At 50.5% G+C, this 20,928-nt stretch overlaps 1 protein-coding gene across 2 annotated transcripts in view; it reads left to right on the top strand.

Moving 5' to 3' along the window:
• Positions 1-20,928, top strand: part of RBM19 (RNA binding motif protein 19) — a 73,274-nt gene that overhangs the window by 18,760 nt on the left and 33,586 nt on the right. For both annotated transcript variants that reach the window (XM_075109989.1, XM_075109988.1), the window contains exon 21: positions 957-1,073. In XM_075109989.1, the coding sequence (XP_074966090.1) occupies positions 957-1,073 (117 nt within the window). The remainder of the gene's footprint in view (positions 1-956; positions 1,074-20,928) is intronic.

Below are 20,928 nucleotides of genomic sequence, written 5' to 3'. Positions count from 1 at the left end.
AAAGGAAAAAAAAAATGATGAATAGCTGATGCAGAGGTGTTGCTCACTAAATGACACATTGCCAGTAGCATGCAGTAGTGGGACCCAAAAAAGGAGCCCAAAGTGAGAACCAGGCGCTTGAGTTTTCTTCCGCACTCAAGGAAAAGGGGCCTCCAAAACCCCTGCTTTGGTGACAGTTGGGTCCGCATCGCAAACTCAACCGATAGCCCAAGTTCCAGTGGGTTCAAAGAGTTCTTGAAGGCAAATATTCTCTGGGTGATGAAACCTTTTACCTTAGTTCATCAGGGAGAACAGGAGCTTAAGAATAACGTTCTGCTGCCAATTCTCATCAAATCGAGACAAATCCAGGTTTCTTTCTTGCTTGAAAAAATTTTGGATTTAACTTCATTTGGGTAGTCAGGTGCAGAGGGGATGGTGTCTTGGAGTTAGAGTCCTGCTTTTTAGGGTTTCCTTCCTCGTTTTTATTCAGTACAGAATCTCCTACATGCAAAGTTGAAAATTAATCCCGATGTTTGAAGGTGAATGTTGACACCTAAAAACTGTCTTTAGACACTTTGGAAACCCAGCTGGGGAGGTATCTCTTAAATGTCAAAATCTGTTTGAAAATCTGGTCCCTGGGGACCAGAAGCAGTCTGAGCGCTCCCCGTCTGCACTCTGTATTTTGATTCTTCAATAAACCATTTTCATCCATTTTGATTTGGGGATACCCTTCAGTAGGTATCCAGTCTACAATGTGGAATGCTTTGGTATTAGGTAAGTTCTTGTCTTGTCCAAATGCGATACCGTTCTGAAGTTAAAAAAAAAAAAACAAAAACCAAAGCTGTTTAAATCACTGAAATTCATTCCTTGTCGGTGCACTGTGTGACATTTCCACTGCCGCCAGTAAGATGCCAGTGAGGATGTCAGTGTGAGCTAGCTGGCTAATTCTTCTTTCAACTTTTCTGTTGGCTTCATAGGCCACCTGTGAAATCATCTCGGAAGAAACAAACGGTCAAGAAGCAGACAACTTCCAAGATCTTGGTCCGAAACATCCCGTTCCAGGCCACCGTCAGGGAAATCCGGGAACTCTTCAGGTATGAAAGCGCTTTCTGTCGGGTCTGTGGAGCTCTGCAGGCTGAAGCTGGTATGATTTTCCTATAGCATCTTGCTATCGGATTGTAAATATTACGAGTTTTGTCTTCTTTATGGAAGTAAACAAGTCTTCTACTGAATGTAAATACAAATGGCTTGGCAGGTTATACCAGTATAGAAATCCTGCTGGTGAGACAGAGATCCCGTAAGCCAGGGTTTTGGCTGGAGCCACTGTGAGCTGTCAGACCCGGTGGCTCATCACTGTGCAGCAGACACCCGTGGAGCCTGGAGATCTCTCTGCCTGCCAAGTAAATAACATAGCATTGGATATTTTTTTTTCCTCTTGCCTGAAAGGCTTGCAGCAGCTTCCCTGATGCTTGGCACACCTGGCTGGGGAGGCGCACCGAGAGCCGCTGCAGACAGCTGGTGTGAAAGGTTTTAGCTGGGGCTGGCTCCCTCCTCCATATGTCTTGCCCACGTGATGGTGTAGCTCCTTCCCATCGTGGAGGGAGCACTTATATCTTGCTTTGCCTTCCACGAGCGTTTCACTGCGTGTGCCTCGTGCGGGCAGCGGGGTGTTGCGCTGCGGTTGGCAGCCCTGTGTCTGCAAGGGTGCAGGACTGCGCTGCCTGTAATACCCTCTCCGGCAAGAAATACCTCGTCAGCCGTGAGACCTGCCTGGGATGGTGCTGAGCATTGAATAGGGATTTCAGGATCCCAGCCTGCATTCTTTTGTGCGCTGGCTGATCTGTTTTCTTTGTATCCTCAGCCTTTTGTGCAGTGACTCGTTAAGCCTTGTAATGCATCCCAGAAAAGAGGTAAAACTTTGGAAAATACAGCATAGGGCATCTTTTCTGCTCCCGGGACAAGAGTCTTTTGCTCGTTGACCCAGGCCATGGTCCCTGCTCTGCTGCTGCCTTGCAGAAGCAGTTTGGGGGAGTCGGTGTCCAGCTCTGCCCATCAGTTTTTCCCATCTGCAGATTAAGGGTGATAGCTTCACGGTGAATTACTGCGTTGGGAGCATGGGTCTGCCTAAGCAGAAGGCAGGCGCGTTTGTCAGGTCAGGGCTGTGGCATCCCTTTCCAAAGGGACTGAGTTAAAGAATTGCTTAACCCTTGGAAACCTCCTTAGACCATGCAGTGAAAACTGCCCTGCGAGGAGCTGTGGGGCAGTGATTTGTTCATTGCAGAGGAAACTACGCATCTCCCTGTGTACAGTTAATTCTGCCTACTTTATGAGTGTGTGATGTTCTCCTGGCTTGACCACAGGTAAGGACAGTGGTTCCCATGTGGCTGGTAGGCTGTTTCCTTCTAACGTGGTGAAGAAAGCTGTATTGAGATGGGCTCTGGGGATTTACCCGGACACAGACTGTGACTTGGCTCTTGGACACACGTTGCTGGAAGGGTGATGGTAGGCACAATGTAAAGATCCCTGTAGAAGAGGAAAAGATTGTTCTTGCTCGTGCTCTGCAGCTTGGATGCTTTTGCTTCAAAGCTGCCTTGAAAGGCCCTGCTGAATGAAACAGGGCAAAAAAAACCCTGGACTTCCAAGTCACTGTGCTGAGTTTTCTTAGCACGTGAAGCACTGCTAATCTAAAACCCAACACTGGCTACAGATGCGACCTTTGCAAAGCTGCGACAAACAAAACCAGGGGGATCTATTTGCCTTCTAGGCCCTTAGGTTAAGTTCAAGGAGTTGGGAGGCTTATGGTATATCATGAGGATAGACAAGCTCAGCAGCGACTGTGGGGACTTTTGGTGTGGTTTTTTTTTTCCTCCTGTCTTGTCTAGCACCTTAGTGCTGTGGAGAGGAGGGGTGGAGGAGCAGTCTGATTAATATTGCAAGGAACTTGCGGCTTCTAGCCGCGGGCGCTGTTGACAGCATTCTCTGAGCGGTGCGTGAACATCCGTTTCATTTACCTAGGATATGCAGAGATGTGGTTTTTTTATCCTCAAAACAAAAGCCAATGGCTTGGGGGAGGGGGGTACCCACAATCCTCCTTCCACCCCTGCCACCCCTCCTTCCCTTCAGAGAGGCTAAAACCGGGCATGACAGAGCGCTGCTAAACACTTCATCCTCCTAGATTGCTTTTTTTGTGGTTTTAAATCAGATGCCTTCGCTCAGGAGTTTTTGGCTCTTTCTGCATTTAGGAACCCGTCTTATTTGTATTTCGTTATTTATTTATTTGAAATTGCAAACAAGTGCTTGGCGGCGGAGGCGGCAGGGATGGCGGGGCTGCAGGGGGCACTCTTAGCCTGCCCAGGAGAGGCTGGTGGGGACCACCACGCCGGGGACAGCCAGCCCGGGGACAGCCAGCAAGGGACCACTGGGCCACACCACCGGGGTTGCCACGCGGGGCGGCAGCCCCTGGGCCCGCGGAGGTGGGAGGCTTTGCAGGGCGAGCAGCTCCTCTATTGTTTCACATACTCAAAAGCCACTTTCCAGCCCTGCAGCTGATATTGTCTCCCAACCTGCTTCCTTCTGTGCTTGCTTTTTTCCTTTCCTCAGTCACCTGGGAAGGAGAAAAATTAATAAATGTATGTACCCACAGTGTATATATATTTTTATAAATATATATTTTAGTGTGTGTATATATTACCCCAGACAAATACTTATATTATGCAAATATATATTTCAAAATATATATATCTCTACACACACATGCTTCGTCAAAGAAAAATTCCTATGTTTTGAGCTTTGCCAAGGAGCTGTGTCTTCCTTTCTAAATGGACCCTGGTTGGTGTTAATGACACCGGAAGAACAAAACTAGGGAGTTGGGTGTTTTGAATAGTGGATTTTGAAAGCTCTTGTACCTGTGCTGCTCAGCACTGACAGCCCAGGAAATCCTGCCCTGGTTGTCTTTACGCTTTTTAATAGAATTGTTTATGCATCCATCACTTAAACGCTTAGACTTGCCCTGCACCATCGTTCGTGTTCTTACAGCAGCTGAAGGAGACCGTGGCTGTCTTGCGTGTGCCCCGCCTCGCTGTTGCCCTTCCCCAGCTGCTTCCAGCGGCCTGTGCAAACCACGGGGAAAGGCTCTGCGCCATCCTCTGGGCAGGACCTCGCTGTGCTTTGGAAAGTGGTTGGTGACACGCGTGCTTCCCATCGCCCAACCACGTGTCCTCTGCATCACGAGCACCAGCAGGTTCGGGGAGCCGCATTCCCCGGCAGGTTCCTGCTGGCGGTCCCCGGCAATGGGGTGGATCCCTGGGAGGGAGGAGGCCAGCCGGTCCCTCGGGAAAGGTCTGTGAGTGGGTGTAAAATTCAATTTGATCCCCCACCCCATACTTTTCAGGAGATTCAAAGCAAACGTGCTTCTTTTAATTTTGGAGTTTGGGGATATTGAGTGCTAATTCTTGGGCTGGAGAAAGGTGGTGCTTAATTTCCTCTGAATGGGAGTCGTGAATGGTCTGGTTAACAGCTGAAGTCCTCCACCTGCCAAATAAATGTCTTGTTGCAGGGCTCCATGGTCCTTGCCCACCTTCCACACCCGATGGCTTTGCTGGGCCATGTGGTGCTGGTTCAGGGCGTCTCTTGCCATCTTCTGCAGGAGGTGTCAGACTCTCATGCACCGTCAGGGGATTGGTTGGGGTTTTTTTTTTTGAGACCCGATAGGTGTTATTTTTCTTCAGAGGGAGAAATGCTTTTCAATTATAGGGGCTGTTTTTGGGCTAGGTGTGAAGATTTAGCTTTTGTGGGTGTGTTGGTTTTTTTTTTTAACCCCATTTTTGTTCTTTATTAGATTCTACTCTTATCATTACTACCTGGAAAAATAACAATAGACAAATGCTCCTTAGTTCTTTCCAAAGAGCCATAGTTAGGGGAGGAGAGACAAAGGGATTGATATTCCATGAAGGCTGCTAATTTTTGCTACCAAATTGGGGGGCTTTTATGGCAAGATTTTTTTTTTTTTTTCAAAAGGAAGTCTAGATGTGGCAAGCTGAATTGGAGATCTGTGAAAGGCCACATTTTCACAGATTGGAGCTCTGGCAATTTCTGAAAATGAGGCTTCTTTAAAATCTATCACATTAGATCCATGCAGCCTTCATTGGAAGTTCCAATTAACTATTTGTTTCACAGCATCTTCTCCTTCCCCCTCTTTGCACCAGCTTTCATGAGTATTAAAAATAAGGCTATTTTGCAGTTGGCATATTTCAAGAATTCAGCATTTCAAGAAGATGTATGTTTTGTCTTCCCCAAAGGGGGAACAATTAGATTTAGAAAAAGACTTCTGAAAGATTTCTACCCAATCAAATGCAACCGGAGGGACAGATACTGTAGAAAGTCTGCCTAGACTTTGACATACCTGGTGCTCGTACTACTGAAGGAAGCAGTTTTTAGAGTGGCATCTCAAGTAGCATGTTTTGGAGCTGGCATTTTTTCCTCTTTTCTTTGCAAAATAAATCAGAGAACTTACTGTTGGGTCCGTATCTATAATTCCCCTAAAATTGCAATGACCATCACTTCCAGCCCTCCTCTGCCAGTTAGTTGCAGTAGACCCTAACCCTGAAAATTCAGAGCAAGATCAGGTGTCAGCACTGTGAGCGCGGAAGGTGTTTTAATCTCCGTCTGGCCACCCTTTGCCTTTCACCTGTAGGAACTGAATTCAAACACACTGTATAAAGCTGTAAAATTATAAAATTATTATCAGCTGAGACACTGGACTGCAGTGTGACCGAGGAAGCAGCTAGCAGAAAAAGCAATTGAAAGGTATGCCAGCGCACAGAACGGGTTGCTGGGTGCATTTGTCTCCATGTTCTGACTTTCCTGTAACGAAAGAAAAGCTGCTGCTTAGGAAGGCCTTTGGGGGTGGGTGTCTCTTTTAATTTTAACTACTTTGCTGACTATTTTCTCCGTCTTGACAAAGACATGGCATTTATTGCATCTGGCAAAACAAGTGCCTGCGACTGATTAGGAGAAAACCGATCTATTCCCTCTGATAGAGGGTAAAAGTGAAGACAGCCGGTGGGACAAGACTTGGAGTCATGTCTCTTCTGGAAGAAGAAAAATCTCTGAAGAAAGATACGGTGGATAAACTGGCAGAGATACTTCTTTTTAAAGGCAGTCTTTATGAAGTTAATTTTATAAGATGATGCCTTTCACTTCTTCTGACCTATTATAATAAAGTGTAGTTATCAGAATGGGCTTTTCATTTCCCATTATAAAGGACACGGTGGTATAATCAATCCGTCTGCCAGACATGCTTGCTGTTCACACCTTTCTCCCAGTAATGGAGTCTACATGACTGGAGACAATTTCTCCTTTCCAGAGTACCATTGCCCTGCTGAAGCCGTGGAAATCTTTGCTACCAAAAGGCAGAGGAGGGGAAAAAAAATCAGTCCCTTCACAAACATGTGAGTTTGTTAAGCAAGTGCTGGGAAGTATTAATTGGAATATTCAGTGCAAAGAGCCCTAGAATGCACAGTGCTGCAAGCATTGTTTGCTGAACAGCCTACGGTCAGATTACTCTGCAAGTGATGCTTTGGCTTTTAAAACCCGAGATGTTGTGCTAGAAATGTTTTGAAATCTATTGCGGCTTCCTCTTAGCTGCTTGAAATTTTTTCTCTCCGCTCTGTCCCCCTGCAGTTAGATGGTCCATGAATGTGGGGGGAGCTGCAGAAGTCACAGAGGGCACCAGCTCGTGGTGTGAGGGTCTGTTGGGGCTAGGGCAGGGGCTGCACAGCTGCGGCCAGCGGAGATGAAGCTGGTGGTTGGAGCACTGGGGGGAAGCCCCAGGAGCTGCTCAGCCCATGCTGGAGGTCCGCTCTGGAGATGGTGGGCAGGCCCAGTGATTCCCAGTAACTATGGGTGCATTGGTCTGCCTGTTCCTCCTGCCACCTGACCACATCAGCAGATCTGTCCTAGGGGAGATACCTCCTCCTGGCCACGTCACCTGCTTAGCTCCCTGCTGTCTGCTGTGAGTGATGTCCCACAGCGTGTACTGTGCCCTCCTGGGAAAAGCCAAAGTGAAGATCTTTCTCCACTGTTCAACAGCTGGAAACTCCCTCTGGCATCCTACAGAGTCTAGGTAAGGGCACGTGCATTGCAAACATGGCTGTGATTCATAGGACTATAAAACTTCTATTTATTATGCTCTCAGCCCTTTACAATCATAGCAAAATTAAATTGACATAGATGAAATATTGAGAATATTATTTGAGGGGCGGGGGGGCAGGGCAGGGTCACTGGATGTGCAGGCGCTGGGCACGCTGGGCTACAGTACTGCTGGAAGGAGGTGGAGCAGACCAATCGACCCTTTTTTGTGGTAGAAACCACTGTGGGGATCATTCCCTGTATCCATGAACAGATTAAGCTGCATTTCTGAGTCATTCTATCAAGATGGACCAACTGTCAGTCTGCAGCTGGATTCGGTCTGAAGGACGTGGAAAAGTGTGGGGTAGCTGTTTGGGTGCTGAGCAGAGTCTGCCATCTAAATCTCTCTTGTTCTACCTGTGTGTAGCTACTGGTTACAAGCTAGTAGTTTCTGCTCCCTTATCAGTGAACAGAGATGTTCCCCGGAGCCACCCCTTTTCCCCAGGAGGCTACTGCTGCCGAGGGAAGGGCCTCTTGGTCTTTCTCAGTCTGGCGCCTGCGGCCCAGCAGCTGCCCTTGTGACTTGGCGTGGAGTCAGATGAACAAACTCCTGTACTGGAGCAATCTGCAGGTGAGAGGGGAGAGCCTGGTCCTGTGGGGTCCGCTCTGGATGCCTTGCTCAATTCCTTGCTCGTGTTGCTCCGGCCAGTATTGATCACTCACTTAATGACCTTTGCGCGTTGGGGCTTAGGTGCCTCGCAGAACGGGCACAACTCCTGAAAGGACTGGGAGAATAACTTTATTAGAACAAGTGCTCAGATGCAACGGCAGCGGGGCTGTACCCTGCCAGAAGGTATCTGCGCAGAACCGAGCTGCCAGCTCCTCTGCAGCACTCACACCTTTGCTTGTCCCAGGGTACTGTGCTTGAAGAGGGTGCACAAAAATGAGTCTGCACGAGCAGAAAGGCCCCGGGGAAGCAGCTGGCATCGGTGGGTGCCCTGCACCCGTCCGCTGGCGTGGGGTTCCAGCTTTCCGGCTTCCCCTGTGAATTGGGGCGTTGGTGCCAGCGCACGGAAGGACTGTGGAACACGAATCTTGCCGAGAGGCATGCGTTCAGGTGGAAGCGTGTCAAAAACAGTTTTAGGAGCAAGAACTGGAACATGTCTCATTACATGTTTGAGTGCTGACAGCAGTAATGATGCCTCTGAGTTTAGCTTGGTGTTGAGTGGGATCACGGTATAGCGTTCTCGAGGAAACAAACAGGTGGTTTGAAAATGTGACCGGCCCTTCTTTGTGATCTCCAAAGCCATCTCCAGGCTGAAAGGCTGAATGCCTGGCTGGGGAAGCCTGGTTTCAGTTGGCCAGTGCTCTCAGGTTGGCAGCAGCATGCGTCTTGCGTGCGGAAAGCACGTGCCCTGCCTGGTGTCGAGCTGTTGGGTGGGAAGTGACAGAGATTAGCTGGGAATATGAGTTCACCTGGGTGGTCTCCAGTGGCTGTGCCTATATCAAGCCCTTGTTTTATGTGGTATGCTTCCTAATTGCATGTGGAGCTCAGATGAGATGGCAAAGCCACAGGCAAATGAGTGTGCTACCAGCGGGGCAGCCCAGGCCGCTGCGGGCGAGCAGCTGAGCTCCTGCTCTAGGCCGTCGAGTGGGCTGAGGTTAAAGGCAGAGCCTGGGCAGCTTCCCCGGTGGTGGTTTGCATTGGGGCACATGTGTAGGTGCATGTCTGTGCTCTGGTGTCTTCAGCGTGTCCATGGATTCCTGTGCGAACAGCACTTTCTGCCACGTTTCAGTCTGTCCCTAGGGATAATAATATCTGATTCCCGTTTTAAAGATGGCTTCCCAAAACCATGGTGCAAAACCATGCCTGGAGCTCTGCAGGGCCGCATGCACTGGAAGGAACATCAGTGAGCCGGTTAAAGGCCACATCCTCAAGAGATGTAAATGCAACCGGCTTCCGATGATGCCTGCAGATGTTGTGGTGCTTTGCGTTAATGCTGGATTTCAGCTTCCTAATTAGGATGCAGGGTCTGTGCCTTGGGCTGCTGAGCGTCTGAGGAGGAGCGTGTCTGGCATGGGGGGCTGCGGGGGGCTGCAGGATGCTGCTCTGGATTGACGCTTTCCACCATGGTGTTCCCGGTGCGGCTCTGCCCCTCCCGCCTGCCGGCTGTGTGGGCCCCCTCTTCCCATGTAATTCGATGGCACTTGCAAAAAAAATGTCTTTGTTGGATGTGTTTTCTTCGGTGCGGTTAGAAAACTGGTTAATTGCTCCCCGCTTCCCGGCTGAGGAGCTCTGCCCCACTGGTGGCTTTTCGTAGGTTTTTTTTTGGTTTGCAAGGGGAAGATGGAGTTTCTCTGCTATTACATTCCCCTGCCCTCCAGCATCCCTGGCAGCGTCTCCTCCCTGCAGCCTTCCAGCAGACTCGGAGCTGGTGTTTGCACCAGGTCCTGGCTGCAGTGCTGTCGCGTTGGGCTGCTGTGGTCTCCCCTGTGCTCCCACTGCATAACCTGGCTCTCGTCCTGCCCTTGGTCTCTGTTACCGCCCCGTTTCAGCCCCTTTGCTGGTGCTGTTGGAAGATTTAAGTCTTGCCCCTTAGGCTGGACCCCTGGACCACCCCGTGCCATCTACTTCTCTAATGCCTTTGGATTATGTGCGACCTTCTCCTGCACAGCCCGCCCCAGGCGCATCCTTACAGCCCGGCTTAGCACAGGGGATTTACTAATCCTTGTGCGCTCCCGTGTCCAAATTGCAGGTGCCTGGGAGCGGTGCGCAGGGAAATACAGGGTGCAGGTGCTTTTCTGGGCAGCAACTTGCAGGTATGTGCGCTGGCCTCGTGAGCTAAGACTCCAGATGAGAATGCAGGGATCTGCTGGGCTGGTTTATTTCTCTTATTATCTCAAAAAGCATAAATTAAACTTTTCTTTTTATTATTTTTGGTCCTTCTTCAAGCCTTTTCCTTACGTGCTGGGAACACAAAAATAGCAACGTTGGGTTGATATTCAGAGACCAGAAATGTAACTGGCTACTTTAATTTGACTATCCAAAATGAGCCACGGGGTGGGGGAGAGCGAAACAGGTTTTCTTTGCTGTTTTTCAGTTTGAATCATAAAGGTGTTTAACATAGATAAGGAAATGTTTAACTCTGTGTTATCTTGACAGGGTTGCTTTAAAAGGTGGATCTTCCCAAGAGCAGAAGGAATGTTTTTCAGCACATCCCTTTCCCTGTCTTGAATATTCACTGCAATACTGGATTTTTAGATTTTTTTTTTTTTTCCCCTCTTCTGCACTCCACGTACTCCGTACCCACAGGTCCCCTTTTCTGCTCGCCCAAAACCTCTGCTGAGGAGTTCTCGGCTACCTGCTTTTGCGCAGTCCAGTTATCCAACGCAAATGAAGGGAGTTTCTAGGCTGCTTCCTTTTGACTCCTGCTGAAGCATCTCTCACCAGGGCACCAAGCCGAACCTCCCGATGGAACTTAATTAGTTTTACACACAGACTCCATTGCTCATCAGCGCAGCGGGGCTTGGGGAGGTGGAGGGAGATGGGGAAGGGGCCGCTTTTGAAAGGTCTTATTCAGATGTAACTCTGGGATTTCGCTTTGGGGGTTTTGCCATTTTTCTGTTCTGAGTGGGACTGGCGCGTGTGTGCATGTGTACACGTGGCTTTTCCTCCTTGATAGGAGGCAAGAAACAAAGCTTATAGGAGCTGCTGTCTCCTGTAAATAACCCGCTCGGGGCTATTAGTATTATATGGTCTCCTTTTATCTGAATTGTTAAGAAGGGTATGTGTGTGTCTATATATAAGGAAGGAAAAACATGTTATTTTTTGCCCTGTCTTATAGCCAGTTCTTGCTCATTTTCAAAATTGTCCTTTGGCCACAGAGGCTACTCTGGGGGTCAGCAGCCAGGTGTTTGCAGAATCTACAATGTTGAAATGCCACTGGACTAACTTTTGAGATTGTGTCTTAGCCTTTAAGTCAAGGAACAATCAAAACAATTATTTTCTTGATCTTAAAATTCTTCTCTCTCTTGCATTTCTTAACTAGAGTTCTTGTGTGGTGACATTGATCCATTCACCTTCCTGTCTGTCGCTAGCATATATGTGAGGGTATTTTTCAGTCTCTCTTCATGAGAAGGTCTTGAACAAGCCTCTAATGAATCACAGTTTTCTCCTCAGGATGACACTGTGTCCTTTATTTGCATCTCTGTTTGCATTATTATTTTTTTTAACCTCAAGCCTGCTACAGCATTTCTGCCTCTTCCAATCCAGTGAATTTTAAGCCTTTGGGATATGGTTACAATTGAGGACTTTTCGTTGCACAGTCTCTTACCTCCCCTGGGGCAGAGCCCCTGCTGGAGGCATTTGAACCGTGTTGGCTTCTGCAGCCGGTGGCACTGTGAACATTTCTGTCTGTGCTCCTTCACCTGAGTTGTTTTTCCCGACAAAGCCAAGCTAAGGCAGATCGGGCTGACCATCTGTCTTCTCATCTCCCTCTCCTCCTCCCCCAGAAGTATCCTGACCACTTCCAGGCATCTGGCAGAGGAGAGGAGATCATAAATCTGAGAACTTGGTGCAAGTAAGTATAGGATGAAGCTCCTAAGGCTTGTCTTCCCAGGAAGGTGGTGTTATGGGATTGACCCTTACTAGACGTCCAGGAGTTCACATAAGCCCTTGAAGACGGAACCTTTCTTTCCAATAGACACCAGGGAAATGGACCCTGGGAAAGCCATCTCCCTTGTTCTGCTTCTCACGGGCCCGCTTGTTAGCGGAGGGACTGCCGTGCCTCTGGTCTGGGCACTCTGGGCTGTCTCCGTCATGGGTGGTCTTCTGCGACTTGCCCAGGAGGTGTGAAGGGCAGGCTTGGTCCCTTTCCAGCCCCCCAGGGTTTTTTAACACCTCCTTGTGGAGCCTTGCTTGGAAAGGCAGCAGCGATGACTCTTCGAAGCCGCTGAGCGCCGCTCGCGGCACCTCCACAGGCTGGGCCTGATCACGAGCAGCACCGTCGGGATTTGTGCCGAAACTTGCCCTGCAAATTCAGGTGCCGCATGGGCTGCGTGGCCCCTCCTTGGTTCTCTTTAACCCAGGTCTTACTCTTCCCACCTTTTGAGCCAGCTGCTGCGCTAGCAGCCGAAGGGTTAAAGGAGTTCGGGGGAGCGAGGGGGTGGCGGCGAGGTATTTCAGGTGCTCATTACTCACTGCCAGCTTCCCCCAAAATCATATTAATTTCACGCTGTCATGCAGGACTGCGCTGTCTCTCTCGTCAGCATCCAGGAGGGTGACGGGGATGGGGGGGAGTGCGGGTCCCCCCTCCGCACCATGGCTGTGATTTGGAAAGCTCATTGGTAGCCTCTTTCCTTGCTGCAGTACCGACCCAGCGGGACTGGGCTGGGACTGCTCAACTTGCAGAGGGATCTGGGGGGTGCTTTGCCATGCGTTGGCTCCTGATGATCATTTTCCACCCCGCTGCTTGTGCAAAAACCCCATGAAATTAGGTCTGCTGCAGCGGGGAAGTCTGGGGGAGGGAAGGAGGAAGGGAGGGGAGCTGCCAACCTGCCTTGCCCTACCTGTAGGAAGGAAGGATGCTGCTTAAAAGTTGGTCTTTAACCAGTTTCGTCCCTTTCATTTTTTAATGCAAGCGAGGACAGCCTGGCTCTGCCTGCGAAGATTGCTTCCCTGGCTGCCGTTGCCTCCTCTCTCATTTCTCCCCTTCTCGGCTTTTTGCTCACTGCATCTGCCAGAGCTGTCACCTCTGCAGGGACTTCTCACCGTTGCACAACGTCGGGCTGGGACTCTGACAGCTCCCACGCAGGCTCGGTGCTCCCGAGCCCATCCTGGCTGGCAGCTCGCTCCCGCTGTGAGGCTCTGAGGCGGCAGGGATTCTGATCTGTCCCCAGGGATTTTTGTTGTTGTTATCCTTAGAAGGTGTCTCAGCTTTTTCCCATGGGTGCCCTTGTATTTTTTTTGTGGGTTGGGGCTGAAAGGATCACCTCCCCCTTTTCTCTGGTCATGTACCTTATGGCCACGCTTCTTGCAGCACTAGGCAAAATGCAGCAGCAGCAGCTTGGGCCTCCCTGCCTTTGCGGAGCTGAGAAGGAAACGGCACATTAAAAGGCACAGCTCTACCCCCAGCAAAGAGCTGATGGCTTATCATATCTGAGACTAAAAAGCTTTGCAATAAGCCTTGGGAGGGGAGCTACCTGCTTCTGTGGGAAGAGGAGTCCTGCGAGCACCAAGGGTCCCATGGCTCTCATGCCCACAGAGCCCTGGACCCTCAGGAGCGGAGGATGAGGGCAGCAAATCCTGCACCAGCAGCAGCATCAGCCTCTGGTACCCACAGCCGAGTGCTGCGTGTTGCCAGTGCTTTCTAATGCTTATTAAATGTTAGAGAATCTATGAATCTAGGCATTACTCCATTTCTTTAATCAACTCTGCTTGTGCTTTCCTGGCTCTGCTTCCTTTCTGAGGTCCCCTCTTCCTCAAAAAGGCCATCACCTGGTGTGTGAACTGAAAGCAGGCTCCTCCTACAGAGACACATCCCCTGGGGACGTTGGCATCTCTGTGGCACAGCGGGTTTCTCCCACCTTTGAGTTGACCTTATGAGCCGCGAGTGCTTGCAGGGAAGCTCTCTGAACCTCCTTTCACAGGGCTAAAGCACCACACCTAGCAGCTGCTTGTCATCTGGCGTCTTGGATGTGACCAGCCCGCAGTGATGCCGCTTAGCATCGGCTCTTCCTCTTTCCTGTGTCGGGGATCTCCCGCCTGAAGCGACTGCGTGGGATTTCGTCTCTCTGCGCTGCTTCTTGTCGCATGGCCCGTGGCTTGAGAGGCAGCAAGGCTGTGTCTTCAGTTCTCCTGCGAACGTCAGGCATCTGTTAGGGAAATGGCTTTTTCCAGCAGTTTGGTGGAAGATGCCGGCCTGTTTCCATCTCACTGGCTGCTGGCAAATAGCATCATGAGGCTGAGCCTTGCTTTTTCTCTGCGGGCTGTGAAAGGGGTGTTTACCTCTTGGGGCTTGTGAGCACAGAGGAGTCCATCAGAAATGTTAAATACTCTGGTGGTGTTAGGCAAAATGTTCAAGGTTACATTTGAAAATCGTTTTCACTCTTCTTGAGGAAGAGAGATCTGTGACTGTACTGTTGGCATTGTCTGCGTGGCAGCAGGAAGGAGTCTTCAGTACAAAGTTACTGGATTTAGCAACTAACATGCTTTGGAGACATCATCAACTGAAAGTACCTTAAGTGTGTCCTGGTCTGTACCTGACATTGAAGCATGGGTTTAGAGCAGAAGGAAACAGCAGAGATGTTGCTTCTGGGAGGTACATGGGATGCTGTGGCCGTTCAGAGGAGGACAAGCCATGGTGAAAGGTGGTCTCCCAAGCCCTCTTGCTTGACATCAGTGCAAGAATCAGAAGAAAGCTCATAACTTGGCAAGCGCATCTATTCAAGCAGAGCATCTCTTCTTGGGGAGTCGTTACCCCCTCCCATCTCATTTAGTCCCTCAACTCCAGCATGGACATGGCAGCTTGTGTACCAGCTCGGAGAGCTGCACCTCTGTGTTAGGCCTCTAAAAATCAGCATCTTCTGTTGAAAGCATCTGGCCGAGAAGCCTCACAGCATGGAGGAATGCCCTTCCTCCAGCTCCCTGCAAGCTGGGTGTTCCTGCTCGGGCAGCCAGCGGTCAAAAGCTGTTGGACATGCCCCCTCTGGGCAAGGCAAAGTCTGGCCCTTTTGGATCCCAGTCAGCCCTTGCAGGTTATTTTTAGATGTGTCGTTGCCTCTCTTCTTTATTTTTTTTTTTTCCTTTTGCCTCCCGGCATCTGTGCGTGCGTTACAGCTCGTTCAGGTCAGCTGGCACAGGCATCGCCAGCAGATGGAGAAGAACATGGTTTCTCTTCCTCAGCCCCTCGTTTCTACCTCACGTTCACCTTCTCAGCGAGCCTGTGGCTGCCACGCTGCATTGACGGCATCTGTCAGCTGCTCTTGCCTGCAATTGATCGTGAACACCCAGGGCGTTGTGATGAGCCTTCCTGAAGGTTTGGGGGGGGAGGATAGCAGAAGGGGGATGATGGGGAGAGCTTGCACCCCACAGCACAGATGCCCCACTCAGCATTCGGCGCTGCCTTTGAACTGTCCTGCCCAGCTCTGCCCTCTTTTTGCATTTCTCTGGCTCCCGCTGGAGAGCAGAGCTGCAAAACGCTCGGGCTGTGTGGTGGTGTTGGGTGGTTTAATTTATTTTCTTGAAGCGGCTTTGAGCTGGGAGGGGGCGAGCAGGGCTGGGCAGGGGGATGGGGAGCGCTGAAGCAGACGCTTAGCCTCGTCAAAGTCCATTTATTAAATTAGCAAGGCTGCATTGTCAGGGTTCATGGCTGCCAGTGTTTGCATACTGATGCTGGGCAAGGAGAGTGTGGGAAGGCATGTCCCTGCCTGCGGGACATCTCCCTCCACTGAGAAGGTGGTAAGTGCCCAGAGGTGGCTCACTCTGTGCCTTGCAAAGGTCCATCCCCTCGGGGAGGATCTGCCTCTGCTGCGGTGGCAGGACGCGTGTGCCTGGCCCCGGGACAGCACTGCTGAGCGCAGGCATCCGCGCTCCTGCTTGTCCAACTCAATCGCACTGTTATTGCGGGGCAGCCCTCCTGCAGGTAAAATGCTCTTCCATGCTAAGGCAGAAATAAGGAACCAAATTTAAAAACCCCAAACCCAACAAGCAGTTCCTTCCACTGCAGTTTTCTTTGCCCGGAGAGTCCCGTGGTCGTGGATCGGCTGGGGTTGTTGACTTCCACCCTGGGCTCTGCCACTCTCTGCAGTGCTGCAAATCTCTCTCCTCTTCATCCAGACGTTGCAGGGGTGGTGAGCGACAAGCTTTCTGCAGAAATAGGGTAGAAACATCATCGTTGAATGCCACGATGGGTCAGATAATGCTTGTACCATGCAAGTCCCTGTTCCCTGTGCTCTCCTCTTCCGAGAGTTTTCCAGGTGACCTGTAAAGATGTGTCCCACGGCACGTAGTTGCCTCTGAGGTTTAGCAGGGTTTGTAGTTGTTGCAGGCTGGGAAAGGACAGGGCACGGCAGGCGCAGGAAGAGAACGACCATCGTAGCTTGGGTAGCAGCTGCACCTCCAATTTTGAGGACCATTCTCAGAGTAAATACAGTATGTCTAGAAATACTCCTGCTCACATTGCTTTTCCAGTATAATGAGGGAATCTGACATTTCGCCGTTGGTCGCATCTCTGGAGAGGCCAGTGCTGCTCGGGGGAGTGCGATGGCGTGGTGGCCCTCAGCCTGCCTTGCCAGTGAGCTGACGTGTGCCTGTTTTTAATGCTTTGTCTGGCTCTGATCCCTGGCAGACTTCGGATGTGGTCAGGCTGGGCTCTCGGGAGACTAGCCCGCGCTCAGGAGGTCTCAACATCCTTGTTGTATTTGAGTCACCAGAACAGAAGCACTTCACTCGAGCTCCCACATTCTTAATGCATTTGCATGCATTTGATCTTCCCTACACGTTTCTCTGTTCTGATGAAAATAATTAATCTGGTTATTTTTCTAAGTCATCCTGCAGCTTTACAGGGACAAGACTTAAATAAGGATTCTCTTTAAAGTAGAGCTGTGTTAAAATAGCTGTCTGCCTATAAATATCTCATTGCTTCTATATTTATTCTCCTCCAGCTCAGCGCAGGAGGTTCTACAGCTGAATCTGGGGGGTTTTTTTGTTGGGTCTTTTTTTTTTTTTTTTGACTCTTGGTGCAGCCAGTATCTTAACAGCAAGGGTGCTTTCTCCAAAGGATGCCCTGGGTACCCTTTGGGAGCCCACGAGGCATGGCTAAATCTCGCTTCTCTGTTTACTGCTTTGCTCGTTGTACAAATTTCCTCTTGTCTTTGAAACAAGCTGACTCATAATAATCCTAGAGGAGCGGAGATTTGTACCAGGCCCTCCTGTGAGCGCTATTTTTAGCGTAACTTATTTTTGACCAGAGCTGCACTCTGATCAGGATTTTCAAAAGAGCCCAGGAGAGATAAATCCCCAAATCTCAGCGCTGTTGGAGCTGTGGGTTCCTTTGAAATCCTGACCCGCTGGTGATTACTGCGGTGACTTGGTGGCTCCTAAGCCCTGGTCCTGCAAGGTGCTGCATGCAGGGAGAATTGTGGCTTATGAGTACAAGCTTCGTGAAAGGCTTTGCAAGCGTTGGAGGCTCTCATTGAAGTCTGTGCAAGGATTGAGATTTCATGGGGTTTGGGATATAAGGGTCGTGACTGCGGTGGTTTGTACATCTTGGTGAGAGCCACCGTGGGAGGGGGTATCAGAAGTGGAGGTTGGTCCTGGCATGGTTCTTGGAGATGGGAGGCTGGGGAAGGCTCGAGAGAAGTTATCTTCCAGTTGTCCAGGTAAAGCTGGATTTTTCTCCACTATACTTGAATGTCTTTTCTCTTCCCCTGAAAAAAAAAAACCAACCAACCAAACAAACAAAAAAAAAAAAAACCAAAAAACCCAAACAACTTGCTGTGACATCAAGAAGGAAGCCGCTGGTTGGGTGAAATCACAGAATTTGAGAGTGGCCAGAGCCCAGGCAGAGCCCCGGCAGGGTTGGCATGCGGGGGTGGAGGAGGGAAGAGCCCTGCGGTGACTGGGGCTGGGAGCAGAAGTCCCCCCTGTAAGATGGCAAAAGAGGAGAGAAACAGCAACAAAACCTAAATAATTAATTAGAGTGGGATTTTCAAGCTCTCTACTCATTTCGAATGACCTCTTCAGTCACACGTGTCCAACAGCAGTTATCTTGAAGTCCTCTGAGTCACCAGCTCACACTCTTTGGGACCAGCAGATGACTGAGCCCCCAGCTCTCTTGCAGAGTTCAATGCAAGTCCGACAGCGGTGTTTAAACCTGGGGCTTCCTAAAGCTTATGGTGTTCCCTGCGCCAGCTCTGCACCTCCCCAGTGCCTTGGGAATGGGCTTGGCGATTTCGAGCATTGAGATGCAAAGTTTCGGAAGGAAATCTCGTCATGCTTTAACTGAACAGTGAATCATTGGTGTCTTTAAAGCATGAAAATAAAGGCAGATAATAAGCAGGTATCTTCTCTGGGAGGTGCTGGCATGCTCAGCGAGTCCTGGGTGTTTTTCTTTGATCTCACCAACTCTAAAATAGATTTATAACAACAGGTAGGTAGATTAATAAAAAACTCCCTGCCCTGCGTTAGACCCAATGGCAGACACTCCTCTGTCAGCGAGGACCAAGAAACAAAGGCAGGACAGACAGAGACATGACTCTCTTTGCCCAGCACCCCGCGGGCAGGCGCAGGTAGGAGGGGATCTGCGGAAGAGCTGATATTTCGCTTTGCATTCGGACCAGGATGAAGGCAGGAACAAATCGGGAGGTGGCAGGCTTCGTCCCTCTGTCCGAAAGGCCGGCGGAGGCGGCTGGGCGGATTTCTGCACGTTAGCATCCCCTGCCGCAGACGCCCAGCGGCCGGCACTCGTCCCCCGCTAGCGCTCCCCCCCCAGCCTGCCTTCTTGCCACGCTGCCCCGTTAAATTCAGGCGCAGGAGCCAGCTCTGTAGGGCTAAATTACTGTGACAGTCGTACCATAGCAACTGTACCTGTCTGCCTCTGCCAGCTGCAAGCCGGGAAGCTGTTGAAAAATAATCATTTGGGAGGAGCGGGGGGCCGAGGAGCGGCGAAGGGAGGCTGCAAGACAATGCAGCGCCGCTTCCACCGGCCCAGCAAACCTCTGCCGGCTGGGGAGGGGAGAGGCGCCTTTTAACATTAGCCCTTAAAGCAAATCTCTTTAAGGAACCAAATCTCTCGCACGACGTTAAACCTCGCAAAGTAGGATTAAGTGCGGCAAAATTAAGAAACCAAACCTGGTTGCAGCACCTGTTTAAAAATGACTTAAGTGGAGGGATATTAAAATTTTAAGACCCGCTGCTGTGCTGGTGATGGAGGATTTAAAAAATAATTATTATTGTTGGTTTTATTCTTTCCTTTTTGCTTGGTTTTCAGAATTGGTTTCCTTCTGTTTAGCATGCAGCCTAATTGCGTAATTACACGATAGACTGGAGTAGAATTTAGTGAGTGTAATACCAGTTATAAAGAAGAGCCCTAATTATGTATATCTTCTCAGGTAAATAATACATCAGGGCCATGGAGTGGCCTAATTACTGTTCTGAAAACCTGCCTAATGACTAATTTACTTGGAATTTCAGAAAGCTTTTGATAAGGTCCCTCATAAGCAACTGTTAAGGAAAATAAATCGAGAAGGGGTAAAATGTTTTGCTACATTTTTAAACAAGCCGTTTAAGCGATGGAAAACAGCCGCTGCCTTCTGGTCTTCCATCCTGAGGAGCGGGAAGGTCCCGTATCTGTGCGTTGGTTTGGGGCCGAAGCTGTGGCGCTTCTGACCCTGCTTCACCGCTAGCTCCAAGGGAGGCCGCTGCTGAGCGAGCCGTCCGCAGAAATGGGACTGAGCGTTAGCAGGAGTCCTGTGCGTTAATTCACGGTTCCTTGGGAGAAGCAGCTCTATGTGCATATAGTCTCTGGCACTGGCAGTATTTGCGACACTGACCACCTGAATGTCTCCTGAAGATCTGGTCCAAAATTGGATAAATCCAAAAAGAGCTAAACTTCGCTTAGTTTTCTGCCTGCAGAAGAGAGGGGGAGAGAGGGCGATCCAAAAGCTGGATGAGCTTCTCTGGGGGGTGTTTCTAGGTGGATCTTGTGGGCTTCCTTCGTGCGCTGGAGCTGGGACCGGTGCTGCCTTTAATCCGGGGAGCGTGGCGGGGGGCAAGTCAGGGAGACGCCGCAGTGAAATTGCATCAGCAGCACGGATAAATAAGTCATCTGGTGGTCCCCCGCGCGACACAGGCACTGAGCTGATGAGGAGGGGTAGGAGATGCGAACGCCTGCAGGTAGAAGAGAGGAGAGTCCTGGTGCGGGCTTTAGCTGGGACAGAGGAACCCTGAACCAGTGGGAAGGTGAGGATGAAGGGGGAGAGATCGGTAAGGGTTGCCTGGTGCAGGCGCTGCAAAGGGCCAGGGGCGTGCGAGGGGGGAGCCTGAGCCATGAGGCTTAGCTGGGGCGGATGGGCCAGGCCAGCACCGTGGCTGGAGAGGGGAATCTGGGAGGGTGGCGTGGGGATGGGGCTGCGGGCGCTTTGCAGGCCCCCCTCCGCTCCCAGCCACATCACCCTGGCTGCTGTGTCTACCAGGATGATTTTTTTTTGGCACATATCTGTGGCAAAGCGTCGCTATCCTGCCACAGGCACAGCGCCTGCCTTTTCCCCAGATTCACGGTTTTAAAAAAATAAACAAAACACACAGGTCACTTGCAAGACGCTCCACCACAGCTATCGCAATGGCCCCCCTACCTCGGGATCTCCCCGTTCAAGCACAGCCCTGCCCCTTGACACGTCCTGGTACGGGCAGGTTTGGCAGCTTGGGCTGGCTCGCCACCACTGCCCCCTCCCTCCGCAACCCCGCTGCTTTGCTTTGGGGTCTTTTCTGGGAGAAAGTACAGCCGTGTGTTTCCAACTGGAGGAGCCAAAGAGGTGGGGGGAGCAGCAGGAGGGAGTTAGCACCGAAGGGTCCTCTGCCGAGCTGCCACAGCGGAGATAAAGCAGGAGGATCTTAGTGCCTAGCCAGCGACATGCTAATTGCCTTCCCTTCCTAGCAAACTTTGCAAATGATGCTCTTTAAGTCATCGGCAAGATAAACAGTTGCTGCGGCAGGTGTGCTGAAAGCGCCGTCTGGATGTAATTAGACGTGTTTGCGAGAGAGCATCCCAGAGACATCGAATGGTGCCGCTCGTGCCGGGCACGTCCCGGGGGGCTCGTCCC

The sequence above is a fragment of the Phalacrocorax aristotelis genome, chromosome 15, assembly GCF_949628215.1.
Source record: "Phalacrocorax aristotelis chromosome 15, bGulAri2.1, whole genome shotgun sequence".
Classification (NCBI taxonomy): domain Eukaryota; kingdom Metazoa; phylum Chordata; class Aves; order Suliformes; family Phalacrocoracidae; genus Phalacrocorax; species Phalacrocorax aristotelis.
This window is presented reverse-complemented; position numbering and strand designations above follow the sequence as displayed.